This window comes from Sylvia atricapilla, chromosome 7 (assembly GCF_009819655.1).
Source record: "Sylvia atricapilla isolate bSylAtr1 chromosome 7, bSylAtr1.pri, whole genome shotgun sequence".
In the NCBI taxonomy this organism is placed as follows: domain Eukaryota; kingdom Metazoa; phylum Chordata; class Aves; order Passeriformes; family Sylviidae; genus Sylvia; species Sylvia atricapilla.
The window spans coordinates 9995328-10018078 of NC_089146.1; the positions used below are offsets into that span (position 1 = coordinate 9995328).

At 40.1% G+C, this 22751-nt stretch overlaps 1 protein-coding gene across 2 annotated transcripts in view; it reads right to left on the minus strand.

The window, feature by feature from the left end:
- Positions 1 to 22751, minus strand: part of HECW2 (HECT, C2 and WW domain containing E3 ubiquitin protein ligase 2) — a 98504-nt gene that overhangs the window by 74881 nt on the left and 872 nt on the right. Inside the window, exon 1 of one of the 2 annotated variants that reach the window (XM_066322553.1) lies at positions 2417 to 2720. The exons of the other annotated variant lie outside the window; for it this stretch is intronic. Coding sequence (XP_066178650.1) covers positions 2417 to 2456 — 40 coding nt within the window. The 5' untranslated portion in view covers positions 2457 to 2720. Of the gene's footprint in view, positions 1 to 2416; positions 2721 to 22751 lie in introns of those variants that run through there. 2 annotated transcript variants of the gene reach the window in all.

Below are 22751 nucleotides of genomic sequence, written 5' to 3' on the forward strand. Positions count from 1 at the left end.
CTTCTCAGAGCTGCAACCCCTGTACAAATCAGAGTATATGAGATAATGGTCTACAACAAAAAGTGGGTAATAATAAACATATCATTGTGTGGAATTTCACTCTGAGTAATGCTCCTTGAAATAAATCACTGTAAAGCAAAAATGTTCTGAGTAACAATGTTTTCTCTGTTTAACTACTAAACAATCAGCCAAACCTGGCATTAAGAAAAGCTGCACTGGCACACTGTTGGATCTTCCTCAACTCGTCCTCCAGGACCTCCAGATCTTTTTCCATGAAGCTGATTTGCAGACACTCAGCCCCCAGCCCATCCCAATGTCAGGGGTGACTCCTGTTTGCCCATTTCTCCAGCCTGTCTGGCTGCACAGTTGTGTTTTATCGTCTGCTGTTCCCAGTTTTGCACAAGGATGTTATGGAGTGCTGGAAGCCCTGCTAAGCCAGTGTCTGACATCAGGGGTCAGGAGGCTTCTGAGGAGTTCACATTTTGTTCTTTGTGTCTTACATCTTTCATTATTTCTGTCTTAGGAAAAAAGGATAAACTACCTGAAATCCATCACCTCACAGAGTCATCTTGCATAGATTAAAGCAACAAATAAATAAATAAGATGTAGTCTTTTATAAGACAGATAAAGAGGAACCACCAGTGAATAATTATCTGAAACAAGCCTTACAATCCCAGTGGACAGACCCGTCACAGGCAAACCAACACTCATCTTCTGGTCCCAGTTTCTGCCACCAGTAGTGTTAGGTTTTGTGATAAAAGGGTTGCTTCCATCAACACAAATGATTTTTAGTCTTCAAAATACCAAAACATTATAGAAGTCACAAATTCCTGGTGTGGAAACATCACTGATTTAAATTTCTTCCTGTGCAATAAGCAAAGGTCATGATAGCAATCTAAGAGGTTCAAACTTCTGCATTCTGATCTCTTTACTCTTAACACATTTATAAAGATGCTCATACCAGAGCAAAGGTGATGTTAACAGATTCTGGTTGTCAGCTTTAATTATATACAACTTAACAAAATTCATCTTTCACTACCATATACGGGTATGCTAACTCAGAGCTCTTGAAAAATCCGTGCAGCTTAGCTCAGAAAAGATCAATCACATTGGTAACACTATTGTATCCCTGCATAATTCTCTTATCCTCCTTTCGGATTTACATCCCAATCTCCACTTTTTCATCCCTTTCTGGAAGACATTTTACGCAAAATCTTTTTAAGTGTTTTTATTGTTCAGTTTCAATTTAAAATTTTAAATTAAGTTCATATTGTCAGAATGCTGACTTCTTTCACATTTTAGGCTAATGTCAATAAATTTTGGGCACTGAAGATGGTGTGTGCAATGCACTCAGTTATTAAGAGGAGTATTGGTACTAAGCTTTTAATGTATCACTCTCATTTTTTTTTCTTGGCAGGTGTTCTCTTACGATGAGGATCAGCAGCGCTGGAAGGCTGGAGAATAGCAAGGCTACATCTAGTTTTGTCTGAGGCTGAGCTCTGTGGATCTGCCATCAGTTCCTCTCATGAACATCCTACCAAGAAGGGTCACTCCCCTACCTATTTTACTCCATCATTTCACTTAGTATTTAAAAGTAACAGGTTTGTGGTTAATCTGCACTGGAGAATATTTCTGAACTTGATTTTGAGCCAACCATCAGGAGATCTATAGGATGGCATTTCCAATGTAAAACAAAAAACTAATTTACATGCATTTTACGGCATTACTTCCAAAGACCTCAATCACAACTGCACTCTGGTTTTCAGTATGAGCACAGACTTCCAAGCAGTGAAACAGACTGTCACCAAAATGTAAGACTAACAAGATCATTCCACAGAATATGTACAGTGGATTTTGGACTGATTTTGGGCAAATGGATTTGGGGCAAATGACTGGGAAAGTATGCAATGCTAACTTTTGTGCAATATTTTCACTTTGGTAACCTCTAATAATTTGAATTCTAGAAACACTAGAAATAAAAATCCATGGGTGATCAATAAAGAAGTAACACAGTGTTTGAACTAAATATATGTCTTCCTTATACCCAAAATATTCTTAAAAGCAATTGGAAACTGTATCAGGACACATTCTAAGGAGAAGATAAATTTTATCACCTGAGGCCTCACTCTTTTTCTAGAAAGTCAATACGTAAATTAACAGGTTCAAGGGTTTCTACAGCAAGCAATTGCTATAATAAATCACATTATGTCAATCCATTTAAAATACACTAGGCATCATTTAGTACCATAAAAACAAATCTTAACACACTAAGCTAGAGTTTGTTTCTCTGATTTTCAGAATTCCCCACCTCAGCCCGTGAACACAGGTTATGTGGTGAAACCAAAATATTTCTCATGAAAGATCACATCACTGCTGAAATTAAAGATCAACACTAAGTTGCATCTTCCAGCCTTACCTGGCCATTCCAAAGGATGCCTGTGGATCCTAAACTGCATTCCTCCATCAGAGCCCAATTAACAAACTGAAGAATAAAAACCAGTAACGTTTTACAGGACAGACATTGAGAACAGCATCCTCGTTCCCAATCACAGCCAGTGTTTTCCACAGAAGTTGCCTTCTGGACCCAGCCTGTGCAGCTCAAGTTGGGAGGCTTTAGCTCTGTGTTAGCACTGTTGCATAATCTCAGCTCCACGAGACACGTCTGTCCTCTCCTTTCCTCCTGTCATTTGAAGGAAAGGCTTTTAGAAGGATGTTCTCAAACTCTGCGGCAGTTTCGAGCAGTTGCACACCATCGCCTGCCTCTTCTCCTTTATTCAAGGGTTTCTCTGGGTTCAAGCAGCCCGTGCTAAAACACATAAGGTATTACGTCCTTCAAGCTCTGCTATTTGCAGCCACTCCCCTCCGAAGGGTACAGGATGCCGAAGCTCCATCCTCCCTCCACTTCCTTCCTTGCCTTGTCCATGAGAGGATTCCTCAGCACGGCCACGGCCCCGCAGCACGGGCGGGCTGATGTAAACAGGAGGATCCTTAAATCCTAGAAATGACGGCAAGGCAGCCACAGCAACCAGCACAGCGGGAGCTCACTGGAAGTGCTGGCTTTTGTTTACACAGGATTTCGCTCTCCCGCATGACTTCCCCACAAACCCAGTCATTTCAGGGAAGAGGGGACTGCTCCATGATGTGTGGCCGGGATGGAGCTGCCTTAAATCCAGGATAACTCTGCACAGCGCGCTCCTGGGCAGGAGGTCAAGCAGGTGGCAGAGAGCTTCCATTACTTCTCCTCTTCCAGGGTGCTAAATTCCATCTCAGGGCAGGAGCTTGGACAAGCCTCTATTCCCCCAGATGCTCTGACTCCTCAACAGCCTCCTGGTGGAACTACAACTGCAGCTGACCTAAAACTCCTTCAGCCTGTGGCAAGGACCCAAACCGTGCCAGAGCAGTCCCAGCACCTCAAGAACAAAACGGGTTCCCAAAGCAATCTGCAATCTGGTCCATAGTCTGAGATCAAATCTTTCACAGCCTACATTTCATGAAATTGCACAGTCGTGCAAGCTGTAGGTTCGGGCTCTCAAAGCCAATATTGGTTTTCCTAGTAGTACTCATAGAAAAAAATACAGTAAAAAACCACCTTCCACCTCTTACAGGAGTATCTGTTCTTACTCAGCTTGAAGATTCTTCAAAAACGCTTCCAGTCAAAGAAATTAAGATGGATTCTTTGCTAACGAGGAGATGAAAGCTAATGTATTGCTTTGTGCTTGCATGAGCACCTCTAGGAATTGTATCTTCAAAGGACAGAAGGCGAAAGAACACCAGAACTGGAATACTGTAGGAGAAATCTAACACACTGCTGCACGCTAAATGTCTGGCAACATTTCTCCCTTGAATACCAACAGAGCAACCCCAAAAAAATTGAGAATTAAATTCTTGGACGGTCTTTAAAGCTCCCTAAGCAGCTACAAGATCCCACTGTCACAGTTCTTTTTAGTCTTCAGGACACTTTGGAAAAAAACTTGGAAAATAACTGAAATACAAGACACAAGTCTTCAACTGAGATAGGCAAGAGCAGAAAAGAGGCAGAAAAAGGTACAAGAGATGCTCTTACAGCCTCACACAGGAGAAAAGCTGCTGCTGCAGCTCTTCCTGAAGGTAATCACGCACTGCCAGAGGGTGCTGGGCAGCACTCTGAATTCCAGCCCAGACACAGATTTCAGCCTTCTGGTGGCACAGTCCTGATATAGTAGCAGTGAAGGATCATCATCATCTATAATCATGAATGATTCACGGTCAGAAAAGCAAAGAGGTGTTTGTTCCTCATAGCACAGCAGCAGTTTTTCCTATTGCACAACCAAATTTAAGGTTCATGTACCTCCACTGATTGCCCCTGAGCTGTGGGCAAGAAGCAGAAAGACTCCACTTGCATTCCCTCATGTGCCCTGTGACTCACTAGATCCATTAACATGTTGCTGACTTTTATTGAACTCTATTGCTTTAGGCAGCAAGAGCCGTTATTAATTTTTCTAGTTGTGACTGACAGGATGGCCAGGAATAACATCAGCTACTCTAACACTTCACTCCTACTTCAGCTGCAAAAGCAGAGCACAGACCATACATCCCATCCAAACACTAAACTATGAAACTTTTTTGCTATTGAAACTTTATAGAGTGCGAAAATCCTGGCTCTCATTTTCATACACAGCCTACATTCTGACACTGGCCATTTCCTTCTTTTCCAAGAATCATACCAACATATTTTGATTCCTTCTTTATGTACACTAACACTTCAGCCTGGGGATCAGAGCACCTACATATGCTCTCACACAATGTGATATTTCAGAGCACAGCAGTAGCTCAAAGGATTAGTTAACTAGAATGCAGGACACTAAGATACTGAAAAAAAACCCCACAAGTCAATTTTTCAGACATCTGACAGTACAATGGCAGGAATAAAGTGGAATTCCACTTGTCTGTATTCAAAGTAAAGGCATCATTGAAATTCAAAGCATTCAAAGACAAAAATAAGTCCTTTCACCCATCTTACTGGCAGAAATTCAAAAGTGTAACAAGAGGAAGGAAATGACCTCAAGCTTAACCTCTTTCCTGAAAATCTTACAAATCCTTCTTCATAAACGATGTGCACTTCATTCCATCTACAGTTCAGGTTTCACACATGTGCCAGCCCCACGGTACAAATGCCTTGTGCATCATGAGCCACCTGCCAGCTGACCTGGCTCACCTGGAAACCACATCCTGCACAGCACAGGGACACAATGCCTGGCTGCTCCTGCACTGCACTACCACAGGAAAGGCATAATTGTCAGACCAAAAGTTAACCTAGAGAATGACACTGAATAAACTCTGACAGATGGTACTGCACACCCTTAGACATAAAGGCTATTAGATGCTGAATGATATTGCAGAAGACTCCCGACATCTTTGCAAAATGCTTATAAATCAACTACCATTTAATTCTTGAGGTTCGGAAGGCTGTATGTAGGGGGAATATGGCACGGGGGACACTTCAACCTCTTCCTGAAAGAAGCAGCACACAGCTGAGGCAAAAGCTGCACCACCTCTCTTATCAACTCACAATCATCTCAGCTGCTGATGGCTCGGGATAAGTGCTGTGTGGAGAAGATGGAGACTGCCAAAACCAGTGGCCACCCAGCAGGGAACAGTTTGGAAATTCAGATTTAGGCCACCAATAGCTACTAAAGTTGGACTATATACCAATATTCTAAGGTACTGCAATAACTATTGCATTTTAAAGATGAGAGGATACGAGGACAGCAAAGATGCAAGCAATATGCTAAGGAAAAAGAGAAGCCTGTCTCTCTCCTGTAGCATCATTTTTTTAAGCACTTCATTGCATCTCACATCTCGTTAAAACTCAGATAAACTCATCTTCACAACCATAGTTCCTTCTCAATATGCTCTTCACTGTTATATCCTGTTCCCCCCTGTGTCCCTAAACACATCCTGACACTCCCACATTTCTGTATCCTAAAGGTGTTTCTCTTCTTTTTAGCAGTATCAAGTCCAAGGGGAAAAAACTCATAACCAAACTCGACAACAACAAACCCTGTGTGCACCAATATCCCAAAATCTTGTTATTCTGGGATAGAATTGTTTTGAATATCTAGAAACACAAACCACGTTTTCCTAATTAACATTAAAAGTTTATTGTGGGGGTAAATGAGAGCTAAACTAAAAGAGCAAAAAAGAAAAAACAAATCCCTATCTAAGCTTTTCTGTGCCATATTAAATCTGCCAGTCTAAGTTAATTGTGGAATGTTTTTCATCATTTTCCTCCTCAGCCACAGCCTTATATGGTGTCAGATAAGCACTTGTTTGCTGGCAGCACACAAGCTGCTGAGCTTGCTTTAGCTGCGCACAGAAGAGGATTGCAGCTTCCAAGGATAAAGGGCATGCACTTTTATCTGTGACCACATTCACATCACAAATCTTTGCCAGAAAAACTCCAAAATATCATAAAGCATTCCTGCTGTGGAAGACATGCTCTTGTCTACACAGCTTATTCTGCCCCTGGGAAATTCTGTTGGTAAATAAATGTTACCAGCACAATTTTGCTACTAGCACAGCTGCACTTCCAGAGAGGGCTTTCTCTGCTGTGGCTGCCTTCATACACATCACATGCAATCCTACAGGCAGCAGAAAAAGCGAGGGTCGTTTATTTTGTGGCCTTCATGCTGGTTTATTTATTAACCAACAAACATCTGGTCCTGTATGCAGACACCCAGTGCAGGAAGGTCCCAGAGAAACTGGCCGTTTTGCTTGGTGTTTGGTTTTTTATGGTCAAACATTTTTCAAGTGGAAACAGTAGAAACCACTTCAGGAAAGGCCAGATGGTTATGGCCATCCTTCTTCCCTTTCTTCTCAGCCTCAAAACGTACTTGGAGCAATTCCTGCTCTTCAATCAGAACATTATTCCCATTCAGACTGCTGCTGCTCTCTGGCAACAGTCACATTTTCATCTTCTCAGAGTGGGGATATTCAGGAGAGGGGAAATTTGGACAACACTGAGTGGCCTGTAACACACAGTAGATTACAGTGAATGATGTAATGATCTCTTCTGGGTTTAATTTCAGTAAAATATAGGCTCATCTGAGAGCCATTAGTAGCTCATAAACTAACCTTAAGTGCAATTTATTCCATAAGTAGACCTTCTGTAAATGACTTATACCTCAAAAGAGGTTTTTCTTGTGGAACTGTCAGCAAACACAATTGCCATAACTGAAAGGACTTAAAATAGAATTGATGACTGTGTTCTATTTTTACTTTTTTGTTGTTGTTTGCAAATCTAAAAACTAAACACCATTTTGAAGCGTTATGAAATGTACATCTGCCCTTTAAACACCAAACATATCACTGCAATGCACGTGTAGCAGAAGCACAATAGGCTAGAAGAGATTTCAAAATCACATGCAGGTTATTTTAAATCTGTATTTTGAAACTGTTGCCAAGTGTCATTTGTTCTGTTTATATTTATGAAATTTTAAAATCAGATAGGAAGCAAGTACTTGGCAACTGTGTATGACTGAAACATTCAGTTTGAGTACTCACCTTTATTTCCAGACAGCATTTTGCAATATGCCTCATGTTGGCTACCCATGAAACAGCGTAAAATTCATCACAAGCATATTTACTGTTATTGATCTGTAGGTTTGCACAGAACATTGTCTAGTTTCCTGGTTTCATTTTTTGCTCATCCTTCTGCTCCCTTTTCCTTTTCCTCCAGCTTTTCATACAGCAGAAGAAACGACCGTTTTATACAGGGTTTACAGTAGCAATGGCATAATATTATCTGAAACCCAGCCAGTGGTAAGACAAGTTCCCTAAGTAGCTAAGTGAAGTATCAAACCTGTTACTACTTATCTAATGAACTACAAAACTTCTTGCCCTAATTAACAAGAGCCATTCCATGTCTAATTATTAGCAGCCATCCTGTTTCCCTGTCCTACAACCTAATAATGATACATGAGTACTTTATAAATTCACATCAATTTTGCAACCACTTTTTGACAAGTATCATGCTTGTTTACTCTCTTCATCCTCTGGTCCTATAAGTGATAAATCGTAAGCCTCTATAATTTAGGTTACATGGCCTTTAGGTTAATAAGTTTATCAATTAAAAAACCTCACCTGACAGATGACCCTCAAAACTGGTGAAAAGCCAAACTTGTTACTCATTACATCAATAATTTGAAAACCTCATTCTAACTTACTCAAGTGACACAAATCCCTTCATTTCTGCAATTATCTTCTACAAAAATTGACCTGAATTCACTGGTGCATTATCCACCTGATATGCTCTTTCCCCATTCATATTCTAACAGGCCCATTACCGGCAGAAATATTTACATTTTACAAATGTCAGAAAATATTCAGTCACTTCAGATCAGTCATGACCAACAAGACCTTCCAGGTGCTTCAGAGATACAGACAAACACCAACCAACCATAAGCAGCTACACCCCAAAAGTAACTTCATCACCTTTACCTATCAAAATAAAGGAAGCTATCAACACAAGAGCAGTGTCATTCAGCAAGGGCTCACACTTCTAATCCTCCACCCATGTCACAACTTTCAATGAAAGAGCTGCAGGCTCAAATAATTCATCAAGTATTTATAATAATCCTGAATAAACTGCAGGAAAATCTTTAATGTATATAAGCAATCAAAAGGCTACGCTCAGTAAATATATTTATTTTCTGGAAGAGAACAAAACCATGCAACTCAGATGAAACACAAGGGATTAAAGATATGTATTTCTGTAAGGGCATAAATTATCCTAATGAGCTGCAATCTCATTTGTGGGAAACTCTCAGATTTGTGACGAGGAGGAGGCACTCCCTTGCCAGATGGCTTCTTCTGCTCATGGCCATGAAGGAGAATAACTGTAACCACGAAAGCGAATTAAGTGTTTTAACTGCTGACATTTGTACATGCTCCAGCAGTTCTAACAAGTAGCTTCTGCCACTGAAAGTTTCTACTAGAATTACTGAAAGCTTTCTGTTAGACATATTAAAAAAAAAAAAAAAAAATCTGATCATTACCAAGAGTGTTAAACTCCAAGCACAAACCATTTTGAATTACACAGCCAGCATCACCCAAAAAGCTGACCTAGCCTTTGCACACAGCAATCCACCAGCTGCTTTTATGGCCAGCTAGTCGGATGTTCTTCTCATTTAGTTTTTGATACTAAGTCCCACCTTCAGCTTTCCCCACAGTTCTCCTTCCTTTCCTGGAACGAACCAGCAAAGAGAAAAGTATGTGCCAAACAACTCCCCAAGAGTCCTGTGGAGGTTCATTTAACCCTCAATCACTTTTGCATTTTAAGTCCTTGTTTTACTTGGTGTTTACTTAGACTTGTTTCTTTTTTTGGTGTGTGAGTGTGTGAAAGTGCTATTTATTGCCAGGGATGAAGGCTAAAACAAGAAGCAGTACACCCACAGAACAGATCAGATACACTGAAAAAAGAATTTTCCTACATACAACAGCTGACATCTACAGATCCAGGAGGTTAGTTTGGATTTTGCATTCTCAAATGGTTGATGGTTTGAACCCTGGACCTATTACGACAGCACAGATATCTGAATTTTCAGCAAAGTGGCATCCTTCAACTCTGGATGGAGAGAACTGACTCATCACTGAAAGGAGAGAAAGAAGAGACTTTTGATTCCTCAGCTTCACTTTTGATTGCACTTGATTATTGCTTACAGTTTCTGACATGGATCAAAATTCTTCTTAGCCTGTTCCAACCTTTTGACAGTAACAATATTAGCTAGCAATTCACTTTCAGTGTTCAAGTCCATTCCCAAAAATATTTTTAAGGGAAAAAAAATTTCTTTGCCAGTTTCAAGTGATTATTCACTGCCTTTTAGAAATTCTTCTAGTTTCTGAAACTTGTCACAAAACATTCTATTCTGTGTCTCTGCAGCACACATCTCTTAAGAATCCTGTGGGATTTAATATTCCCTTAGCAGATGTTGTTTTTAAGTTTATCTTCAATATTAAGAGTTGTTTAAGTGGGAATGCAAACTAGCCTATTGTCATTTGACAGTAATAGGTTTCTTAGGGAATTTATTAGAAAGTCAGGGAGCTTCCTGGTTTGGAATACAGAAAATATTATTATTTTGATAATATCCTTTTGTCATGCTTCAATGTCTCAGTAATTTAACCCAAATGTAAATGCAACCAACAAAAAGAACAAATGATCCAAGAATCTGAGTTCATTATGAAGCCAAACAAACCTATACAAAGCAAACATCTTTTCTAAGCATTTCCTATTAATGTTGCACCTGAAATTAAATACTCTAAATGTTTCCAAAGACATACATTGTTCCGGTGAGCACAGCCAGAACTACTCAGCATGGTAGTGTAAATCCAGGAAGTGGGCAAGCAATATACAGAAACCCAGATATCTATGGGTTTGAATGTATATAAAACTGCAAACAAAACAAAAAAATCCATTCAAATTAGTTATATCCCACCTAACTAGCCACAGGTTTGTACAGTAAGCTGTAAAGCTTGCTAATATTTGTGAACTAAGTCCCTGGGGCATAATTCTCAGCCAAGCTGTGGTTTCTGCATTTTTGCGCATAATTTTATATTGTGTGTCACTGATTACTTGCAAACACAGAATGTCCCATTTGGGGATCTGGCACTAGCATGCTGACACTGCAGAATTTAACAGCACAATTAGGGAAACACTGTAGTCACCAGCAGAACAGGTTCTTTGGACGAGCATATGACTGAAGTCTGACCCAGTTCACTTTTGAGAAGCACATCATGTTTTCCTCAGTCCTGTCCACCAAACAGTATAGCGTGCTTACACACTGAATTAATCTTTAAGCAGACACAGGATAATCCAGAAATAGATGAGGAGCGCAGCACATTCCAAATTTGCACATACACTTTCAAAGATGCTATTTTTGCAAGGTATACAGATGGAGGAAATATAACGTGTTCACTGCTGTCTCAGGGCCTGCATTCTTGCACTGTCCCTGACCTGATTCAGGCTCCCTTGGACTGCAGCCTGGGGCCCGTCTGACAGACATTCACCGGTTTTTAATTGGTTCTTTGCTGAGACCACCAAACCTATTTTGTCACGATGAGCCAGGAGTTTGTCCTGATGTTTTTAGCTACCTATTTTTGCTGATTTTCTCTATCACACTTGGGATATACCATCCCCTGTGCTCAAGCTGGAGCTGAAAACAGGTAGGTACGCTGACCTGTCAGTCAATCTTGTATCAAGCATTGTTTTTCTTTCCTGCCAAATCAATCAATAATTTCTTCAGATTCTTCAGCAGGGATGCTTCTATTGATGTAATGTTTTTGTTTGGTTTTTAATGAACTATGACTCTTCTGTCCTTTTGCCTACACGTACTGCTACTTCACTCTTAAAGGTTGCATTTAAAAGCTTACAAATCATAGTACCAAACTACCATGGCCAACAGTTACGCTCCAACAAGAGAAATGTAGCAAGTTAATTGTTCACAATTGCAAATTACAGCCAACAATCACTGACAACAACCACAAAACCAGAGACAGAGCCCTAGACTTTATTCTGTCTCCTTCCACTGCAGCTGGATTTGTATTTTGTACCTGCTTTTATGCAGCTCTCACTGTTCTGAGACACTTTACACACCAACAGGGTCAACTCCTTGGCAGATGTTCGAGGCTTTCTTCTCTCTGTTGTGGTGTGCATGTATTCAGACTTCCCTCGAGTCCCTGACAGTGCACATCACCTGTCTGGAGATGCACATCAGCTCTGTTTAGAGATGTGCTATTATTTATTGCCTGCATCAGGGACTTTCTGTGTAATGCACGAAAGCAGGGCAAGCTGGCTTATTACTTGATGCCTCAGAGTTCAAAGTTCAGATCCAGACCCAGACGTCCAACTTTTTAAATATTAAGGGCCATCTGGTTTTACTTTTAGTTAGGCTCATCAGGGAGAAAATCCCAGATCATGGTGTTTGGTGCTGGCTTTCTCATTTCTGTCCCTGAGTTGCTGAGTAATCCTTGGGAAGCAAAGAAAATCCCGAATCCTGTGCCTACCTACTGTATAAGACAGATATGTTACTAAAATGGTGTCCCCTCGCTTATTTTTAATCTAACTATATAAGACTGCAGTCAGTCGCAAGCACAGTGACTCAGCAAAGCCCCAAGCAAGGAAACTCCCTGCTGGGATTCCTGCAAACCAAAGGGAACGTGGCCAGGCACTGGGCCTTTCCTCACAGAACAACCTCACCTGCTTTGGGCACCTGCAGGACACTCAGCACACCCACAGCAAGGCTCCTGGAACCAGAATGCAAACTGCTTGTGAGGAATAAAATAAGGATCACAGCACTTCGCCTATGCAGCCTTCGGATTTCAGGGTTGTTTTATGAAAGCTTCATAGTCGTCAACTCAGCACCTTTACATGACTCCTATTAATTTACACTGAGGTTGAACAACATCCTTAATTTTGCATTAGAGAACCTGCCTGTCACCTCCCTGCCTGCACCTCTCACACTAATACCTGTCAGTCTAGAAGCATGGCCCACACTCCTAACAGGAAAGCTCAGGTGCTTGCTGAGGATATTTGGCTCCCAAATCCTTTTGGAACGTGGAGCACACATAACAGATTTTCAGAGACTATCTGTTAATTAGTATCCACAGAACTATCAAGGGCGTCTGTGATGTCGAACACAGTATCCTCTATTCAGTAAGCAGTTTATTTCAGGAGGTTGACTCATTTCCTTAAAGCTTTTTGAGCTATCTGTTGTGACTGAAAAAAAATTCAGAAAATTTAGATGTACTCAAGGAAATGAGCCAATACATCCTGGAAGAAATTCATCCAATATACACACACAATAAGATAAGTCAGTCCTAGATTTCTAAAGAAACGAGCAGGAAGGAGTTCTAAAAGAACCTGAAATATTTTCTGTGAAACACAACCTTTGTTTCCCATTGTCATAACTCTCCTTACACCCACTTTAAAAGCAACATACTATGGCTAATCAGGAAGTGGTTTTCCTAGGTTTGTTTTCTCCCTGCAAAGACAAAAAACCTTGCCTGAAACAGTTCAGTGGATCTGCCCCACACTTAAATTAAAAACACTGCTGCCTGTGCGCCTCATGAGAGCCTTTAGACCCTGGTGCTCACCCCTAGAGGCACAGAGTCCCTGGTCAAACCATATATCCAAGAGAACCTTTTCAGTGAGACAAATAACACCCCACTGAATTACCTCATCACAGACTCACTACCTTCAGGCCTTTCCAGCAATGTATCAATGTCTCAAGGCACTAGGAAATATTCTTGTCTATCAAATAAGCCACCTCAAAGTGACTGGTAGAGTTCCTGCTCTAGCTAAACAGAACACAGTTTTCCTTTAAAATCTGAATGGAATTTTATGACAAAGTCTTGATTTACCACGTTTAACTGCAGAAAAGTCCTAAGCAAAAGGACATGATCTAAAAAGTAGCATCTTATAACCTATTCTTCATCACATGACATGCAGTACATAGATGGAGAAGAGGAGGGAAAGGAGGTTGGATGATCACCCACAAATTTGCAATCTACTTCAGCTGAATACAATTTCCAAGATAAATTAACTTCTGAGTAATGCACTGGTGGTATAAACAGAGTTTTCAAATAATAACCAGAAAAACTGCTAACTTGTCTTAAGCACTATCCTGTCACATTAGTGATAGGAATGATTTTTTTTCCCCCTGTACATTGCCAGATCATTTTTCTCACATTTCGGCTTTAGTAGTTTTGTAATTAGATGGATGACTACTTCACAGTTAAGATTTACCTCTTCAACAAAAAGGATGCCAATATAGTTATTTCTCATCTCAAATATTTAAGCTGATGTCATGAAGATGAGAGAAATGAAGCCAAACACTGCTTATGGTAAGTACTAAACAGCTCTGCAGATTAAAGTGGATGAGACCAAAAACAGAAGAAACACAAAGGTCATTTGCAGTTCTTTAGATGCAGTATCATTTTAACCAGTGCCAAAAAGCATCATCAGAAGTCAAGAAAGGAGATAACAATTTTGCTTATTTAACTTTTTAGCATAAAATCTCTGAAATAAAAAAGCACTCTCTCGCATGGTGTTAACATGCAATAGCAAAGAAGAACACAAAACTGTAGACCAAGGAAGGCAAGGAAGTTTTATTAACTTGAGTAATTACCTTGAAAGCACCTACGCATGATATTTCCATTATTTCTTCTCCATTTCCAGGAGAGTGTTTTTAAAAAGCATTGATTCCCTGGGACTCTTCAGGCAACAAAGAGAACCTAGAATTGAATGCAACTAAAACAAAGGCTCACCAACTCAGCTACTCCCAGCAAATACAAGTAAACCCAGACACAAACAAGTAATTGCAAACAGTGCAATCAGACTCACACTCCTTTCACAGCAGCCTACAAATCACATCCCATGACATCCTCTCTGCTGGGGTCACTGCTGCACGTTGCAGCTGAGCAGGTCTAGTGGCCAACTACTGCCTGGAGTGTCCCTCCTCCTCCTGGTTCCACACTCCTGCAGGTAAACCCTGCTGTGTCCCTCAGCCCCTCCGAGATGCTACACTGGCCCAGAGCTGTTGGTAATCTTGGGAGAGCAAATCCTCTGCCAGCTTAGCGCTGCTCAGCCAGCACAGAGCACAGTCATCTACTGTTCTTTCATGAATCTGAAACACAGAGATTTGTATTTAACTGCTTGAGCGGCTCAGTTCAACATGCTGTAATGAGGACTGCTTTCCAAACCCCAAACCATTCCTAATCAACTCAGATTAACGAATGCACTACAAAAGCCACAGCTCCTCTCATCCCACTGATGTCAGGTGGGATGGCTGGGATTTCACTTCTGAACACACAGCAGGGGTATGTTTGGTTTGGGGTTTTCGAAGGGAATTGGACTTTCCACCCTATTGCTCAAATTGCTCAAAAGTGTTGTTGCCTGCACATTAAGTACCACCTCATTAATCACTCCTAAAAATCTTATTCATTGTTGACTTTAGTAGATTGCTGCATCCTTATTCAGTATCTGGGAAGCAACTGCCTGTCTGGAAGCCTACTAAATTTGAGAGATGCATCTATGTTGAAAATTTTGTGAAACTGAATTTCCCCCCAGCCTGCAGGCTACCATCTGCTGAACTATGTCATGCATGAAACTCTAGACACAAATTAAAATACAGTGAACATAGAATTTTTTTTTCTTTTTTTAATGAGGTCATTACTGGATATTTATCTTGGTGACAACTAAAAGTGCCTACTACTGCACTATAATGTTTTTCTACACATATTTCATTTTATAAAGTCAAATCCATTAAGGCTTAACTAGCTCCATATACAAGAAAATGCTTCCACATTTTATGGCAAAGATAAAACATTGATTAAGGTCCTGATTTTGCAAGGCATGGAATGCATTCAGTTCTTAGTCCTCTTCACAGATGACACCTATTAGGTCCAAGCTTTCAGTTTTCACCTCTTGAAAATTATCCTCAAGTGTGACTTAAGTCAGTCGTATGAAGTACAATTTTGACCATCAGACAAAGTTTAAATTCTCAAGGAAGGATGTATTTAGTAGAGCTTGAGAGTTCACACCATATCTGAATAGATACGTGTTTTGTTCCTCTTTGCCTTACTGCAGTACATGCAGAATGACTACCTTACCTTTATGGAAACTGTAGGTTCATTTTTTCCCTTACCACACATTGGGAGATAAGGAATTAATTTATTCCCAAAGTTAGGGCAGGAATGACAAGGGCAATGAAGCTACTAATTTTTATGAACTTCCAAGGACTCCTGACACATTAGTGATCAGTGACTTGAAACACGACGGAAGACTAAACAGTTTGATATTAACTCTGAATGACTGCTGCACAAAGGAGGCAGATCTCATGAAGAGAGTGTGAGCAGACCTGGAAACAAAGCTCAGAAGGAGAGGATTTGCTTGCCTGAAAACTGGCTGCCCATTACAGTGAGTGTGATGGAGCCGTGGCTGCTGCTGGGCATGGCGACAGGAAACACTGCCAGCGCAGCCGTGCCCAGGTTCTGCTGTGCCCGCAGGGTGAGCGCCAGCCAAGCGCAGTCAGTGTCACTGCACAGCTCGAGCGTCTTCACCCCAAACCACAGCCCCCCTCATGCCAAAATGGCAAATCCTACAAGGGCTGCGGTACTACTCTGGCCCGGCTGAAAATTCTTCTGTACCGGAGAAGTTTCAGATCCGGCCATTCTCTGGGTCTATTCTGTCCTTCAAAACAGCATCATTTGTAAGATAAATCTTGATGAGATCTGCTAGGAAAGAAGGCCTATCAAAATCAGTATTGGCACCTTCATTAACCTCCTCCAGCTATAATTTAAGAACCTATGTATCCAATATCAGAATATATTAAAAGCTTATATTAAACATATCCTCCCATAAAGTGTTAGCTTCAGAGTCCTAATATGTTTGTGTCTCATCTTTTCATGTGCCACTGGCTTTACCCACAACAGTCACATCTTTAACATATCCTATTTAACACGGATTAAAACACTTTGCATTAATTCAGACTCTTAGAGAAATTGATAAATCCATGCAGATGCAGGAGCTAGGAACTTCATTAAAAACGTACAGGAGGAATTCTAACACTATGCACACAAAGCAAAACTAATCCATAATCTATTTCTCACATGAAAAAAAATCAGTAGAAGAATTTATGCAATTCCCTTTTCAATCCAATTATCACCGAATTGGAATAACTGTTTTTCCAAATTACTTTGAAAATACTGTATGGTACGTTGATTTCATGACAGAAAACAGCACTGGAAATGTCTTTAAAAAAATTTAAAACCAACCTCCTTCAAACAAATTATAATACAAGCTGACACAAGGCAGTTTTATGGTAAAAGGGAATATTACAAATCCAGAGGTCTACGTTGTTTTTCATTATCCAGTGTTTGTATTTGCCATCTTCCCATCTGCTAGAACAGTCACTTCAAAAAGGCAGGGTGGTGCAAACACCACTTTCTATCCAAAGGATTATAAATGTTGTCACGCCAAAACCTCTTGCAGTGGAAAGATACTGACAACACAGCTGAAAATGTCCTCCCTGCAGCTACATTTGTCTGGCTTTCAGGTCAGGGCTATCTCAAAAACTGGAAAAACCACAATTAAATGTAAAGTTTGGATATTCTGGCAAGACTTTTTCTGTCACAGCTTGATTTTGTATATAATCTTATGAGATCCTGGATTTTGGAGGTTTTAGCAGGGAATTAATTATTTTCTTCTTAAAACAAATAAAATATATCTATTTTAATGTAACAAATATTTTTCAGGCGTCTGCTGCATGCCATGAAAAATACATAGAGAAAACACTTTCTATCTACATCTTCTAATTTTTTGCAGTAAAAAAATGGTATTATGCTGTCCATACACTGATTTTTTAACAAAGTTCACCAGCTCACAACTGAAGAGGAGAAAGTACCAAATTCCATGGTGAAAAAGGAGCTTTGTATGTGGGTCAGGACCTAGGAAGAACTGAAAGACTAAAACTGGAATGCAGTACCTGGAGGGAAGGCTTCTGAAGACCCTTGGTTTATTATACTTTTTTTTTTTTTTTTTAAAAACACTGAAGCATATTTTAGGATACAGTTGTTATATTTGACTGCCTCCCCTTTTCATTATCCCACTCAAGAGGTGGCATTTCCCTAAATATCATTCAGTCACCAGCAAATGAAATGTTCAAGGCAGCTTTTTCCACCCACTATGGAGGATGACAAACAGCACAAAGCCAGGGTCCTGGAAGTCAAAGCCAGAGACTCTCATGGAGCCAACTGGGGAAAGACTCTTCCACACAGAAACTCAAGCCTGTGGTTTGCAGACCTTCACAGCAGCCAGAATGAGGAGTAACCACAAATTAATAGTTTTATGCCTAGCAACTAGTCAACAGACATGAACAGTACTGCTCATGTTTTAAAGTACAGAAAAGGAAAGAACAGAACAGGATGGGGAAAAAAATCAAGTGAATAATCAGAATTTTCTGGAAGATAATGAAGATACTACTTCGTATGTTTTCTATAATGCAAACCAAATAAATCTTCTAGAAATAAAGTATTTTAACATTTTATAATCTCTTTGTCTAATGTGAGCCTCTATTTTAAGTGTACTAAGAGCAGTTTATGCCAAAGCTTTTTTCTTTTTAATCCTGTCTGACCTGAAAAGGAGAAACTCCAAACTCCATTACCCTAGGAAGCTTAGTATAAACCCAGAGCCTATTTAAATTGCCCTATATAACTTCACATGGGGGGGGAACAGGGTGAGGGGGAGTTTGTTTCTTTTTAGTTTTCTTTGGTTTTATAATGCTATTTTGGATCCTTGATGTAGGTAAAACAAAAAGCCAAGCAGCCTCTGCAAAGCAGCTAATGGAAACAAATACAGTGACCTTTGATAGCCAGCATTTCAAATGTGCTAAGGATCTCTAGAATGAGGGCATGCATCTCATAAATGGGACTCTGTAAATTAGGACAAAAATAGGCCAACCTGGGCAATTTGGCCATGGGAGATAATCTATTTTAACCAGAAATAGGGTTTGCTTCTCTCTGCTGACTTTTTATTCCTTATTTTGTACTTCCTGTTTTCTTTTAACGTGAGTCTTCATGACAACCCATAACATTTATCAAGATGCAACTTCCCTCAGCATTCCATGAGCAGAGTCCACCTGCTCATCTTCATGAGCAGCTCTCACCTTCCAAGGAAGTCCTGGAAGCCTGTTGCTATAATAACACAGTAGCAAGAAAACGGGGATCTCATAGTTCCTTCAGACTGAATATCCATTTATCTTCTTTGATTCTAAATGGGGCCAATATTTGGCTCAGCTTTACTCACTACAGGATTCCAGAGCTTGACCACTCTTGCTATAGCAAGATGCAGATTCCTCATATATAGAGGAAATATAAAACAATCTCCAACATATTAAATATTGCTTGTAACAACAATAATTTTTGAAACAGGCATACACAAAGCAAAAGCTGGGTTGCTACTGAACAAGAAAATCTTATGGGTCTAAGAGGATGTCTGTTAAATTCTGCAGTCTTCTACAACTTCAAAACAAGGTGGTTTTCAGTCTAAATCCAAATTAAAAATCAAGAATTTTTGAGAAGAGGATTTCTTCCTTCCTTCTCCTTAGGACAGAAAGACTGGAAATTTACCTGTACTTCTCAAAGTAAGCACAGGCCCAGTATCTCTACTAAAAAGCCCCCTCTTCAGATTTTATCATGCCTTGTCACTCTCAAGTGACGATCGTCATTACCAGTCCTGCAGAAAAAACGACAAGTCCATTCTAGGCAGAGCTTAAAGCTGAATCCAAACTGATAAACCTGCACTTGAGATTTGACAATTTCACATTTCACGCCACACTGCCCGATTCACCCCGAGAGAGCCAACAGCATTTGTGCCTCGCACGCGGCCTCAGTGGGACACCCCTCTGCGCTTCCACAGCTGTGTGATCTGCACTCCCGCACCTCTCTCACACAAAGCTGCTGCAACAAAACTTGATGGACAACACTGTTCCAGAAGTGCTGTCCAGAAGACACTTTTAAAAGTTCAGCCAGTACCAATCCAGAAATAGCTAGGGAAAAGGATGTTTGCCTTCACAGAATACATCGTGTCCCTCACATACACTTTTCTGCTGGTAATCCTTAGGAAAACACGAGGAAAGAAAAAGAACATGCACACAAAGCAGTCCCTCAGCAAGAACACAGACCACGTTTCAACATGCAAATTAACGAAACTGAGGAAGATACAAGTATGGTACAAGCGAGCAAACTCACATGTATATCTAAAAACATTCTTTAAAATACAAAATTTTAGAAAAATTGAGCATGAATTTAGCTATGTAGAATTTTTCAGTTCGGTTCGATTCCTTGCATTTAAAAATGAAAGACTGAAAGTTTCTCTACAGGAGTATCCTGTGAATTAATGTCTCATAAAATACAGTATTTTCTACAAAGTATTTGTTTATTTATTGCTTCTTTTTTTAAATAAAATAACCAGAAGTCCCCAAAAATATTCACACGCACTTTAAAAACAATTAAAAATCAATGCTTCAGAATAAGATGGTTCTGTGTTTCTCCCCTTGAGCTTTTCTCATTTTACAAAAGGTAACATTTATTCTCATAACCATTTAGCAGGCCAAACACTCCACTGAAGTTGTACTGTACTAGGAAAAGTTCCACCTACTATTCCCTAGTGCAAGCCAATCAGTCACCTGCAAAGCACTAACAGGAGAGGCAGTGACTGATTACTGACAGTCCTGTGACCAACTGCACCAGTCCACGACTGGGTGAATGTGTGCAGTTCATTCTGGCCAGCCTCTCATAAAGAAACTTCTGTTAAGAACTTTCGTGGGATTCTTCATGAGCCACTGCAGTTCTAACTAAGCAATAAAACCACGTTCAGAAGCACAGAACTGCCTTCTCTTTACAGAAAACTAATGAGAACATGCTCATTGAGTAAATTAATGAATGAAGAGGCAAAACAGCTTCCAGTGTTCCATTTTCAATTCCTTTTATAATGGCTGTAACTCTACAAAATTGGCTGAAAATATACCTGGATTGCTTCAGACCTTTGCCAAACCTCTCTGTACAAATGCCTGAGCTCAGAATGTTGCTCGTTTTACAATATTCACCTTCTCTTCACAGAATCAACAACCTCTTTTTCCCCTCAAAACAATGATCCAGACTGCATGACAGATAACTGTACAAGCAACATTTTAAAAAAGTGTCACAGGACTGTACTTTTGAGTTTTAAAACAGGAGCACAATATTTGCCGCCTTCTGCTCCTAGCTCCTCAAAAAATGGTGCCTTACTAGAAGACCTGGGGGAATACTGGAGGTACAGCAGCAAGCTGGCAGAGCCCCAGTGTTGCCTTGTGTTAGTGACCACACAAAATTCCCAGAGCCTGTGCCCAAGGGGAGACTTAAATGAAATAATTTTCCTTTTAAACAAAGACCAGCATGGAAAACCTCAAGCAACTACATTAAATTTTAATAACATGTTTGAGAATGGAGCTTTTATTCTTAAAAATATTCACCAGCTAGCAAGCCTCTCCTGAGAAAATAAGAAGTGTCCTCAACTTCTAAAGGAAACTGGAAACTAGAGGTAATTCACAACTATTAAAAAGGACTGAAAATGCTGGATTATACCTGTAGAATTTAACTTACCTTAACCATTAAAGGTATGCAAATTAAAAGGGTTTTTTAGCACTTTGAAAGAGTTGATAAAAAAAAACATAAACTTTGAAAGAGTTGATCAAAACACTTACATCAAAGACAGACAGGCGTGCTATCAGACTTGTCTGTAGTGTCCTTACATCTGTTGTTAAAAAATGTGCAATTTCATCACTCAGAATGATGAAACCACAAGACTTAAAGGAAAGACTGCTCAGATCTATTTTAAAGCAGTAACAAAACTCACCACCATTCACAGATTCCAAGTGGCAATGGAGACAAAAGCTTCTGGACCTTCCACCATTTAATAAGAAAGCATTCACATACTCTAGTATTACATGGTAGTATAATGGGGTTTTAGGGCCAAGAAGGCATAAATTTGGGTGTTCCTTATAGGATTCTTACCCTGTGTTAACTTAGTATTGTTTTGTACTTTAGAGACTCAAGAGACCGAATGTAGAAATGTTTTTAATTATGAAAACAAGATAAAAATCACTTTCAGCCTAGAGTAAGAACCAATAAGAATTTTACAGGGTTACTGCCTTTTAGCTTATTGAATATCAATCCTGAAGTGCTGTGAACCTTAAAAAAACAACAGGAATGATTGTTATACCTTTATGCAGATGAAGCTCTCGATGTATTTAAATTAGAATGTTTCAGCTCATTTAGCAGTCTGTGCATTTTACAGCACAGATCACACTTCAGCTGCTAATGCTGTTGGGAAGATCCATTCCTCTTTATTATGGAGACACTTCATTTAGGTGGCTTAAAGGTTAGTGCAGTTTGTTCCAGGAGAGACTGCAGCTTACGCAGCAACTCCAATAGAGCTTTAATAGCCAGGTATGCACTGGAACTGCACAAGTTAATAATGTCCACTTTGTGGAACTACAGTAATGTTGGAAAAAACTATCAGACCGAAAAAAAAGAGAACTAGAAACAGCATCTACACAGAACGTAACATTAAGTGATGCAGAGATGGAACCTCTTGGGAAAAGAGGCACAGCAAGTGCCCCTCAAAAATCCTGCTGAGACCAGTTTCATTGCACTACACTTAGTCCCAGCACAGATATAACTTTAGTGGTCAGAACTATCTCCATCAGTTTCTGCTATAGCTGCTTCTGGCAGTTGGAATTGACCATTCTCTCTACCTGAATAATTAGGCCCAGAGAAGCAGCGGAGTTTTGGAACAAATGAACCCATCAGCCCCATTTCATGAGCACTGGTTAAATTCAGTGCACTGCTTAAATTTAGTGCATGCGAAGTGATTCCTGAGAAGGTGACCCCATGTGCTGCTCCAGGTACCAGCTGTGCTCCCTTCCTAGCAGGGAGCACAGAGGCTGTTCTTTGGACAGTTCCAAAGCACACATGCAGCAGGGAGAGACATTTGCATCCTTGATTAAACACAACACAGAGGAAAAAATCACAACCCAGATAGGTTACTGACGTTCTCAGCACCAACTGACCTACTGATCCACCCCTCTGGAGTCACATTATTTGCTAATCCACACACAACCCACAGGCCCTTGCATGCTCCTTCCAGCTCCTCTTATCAAACAGCCTGAACAGCACAA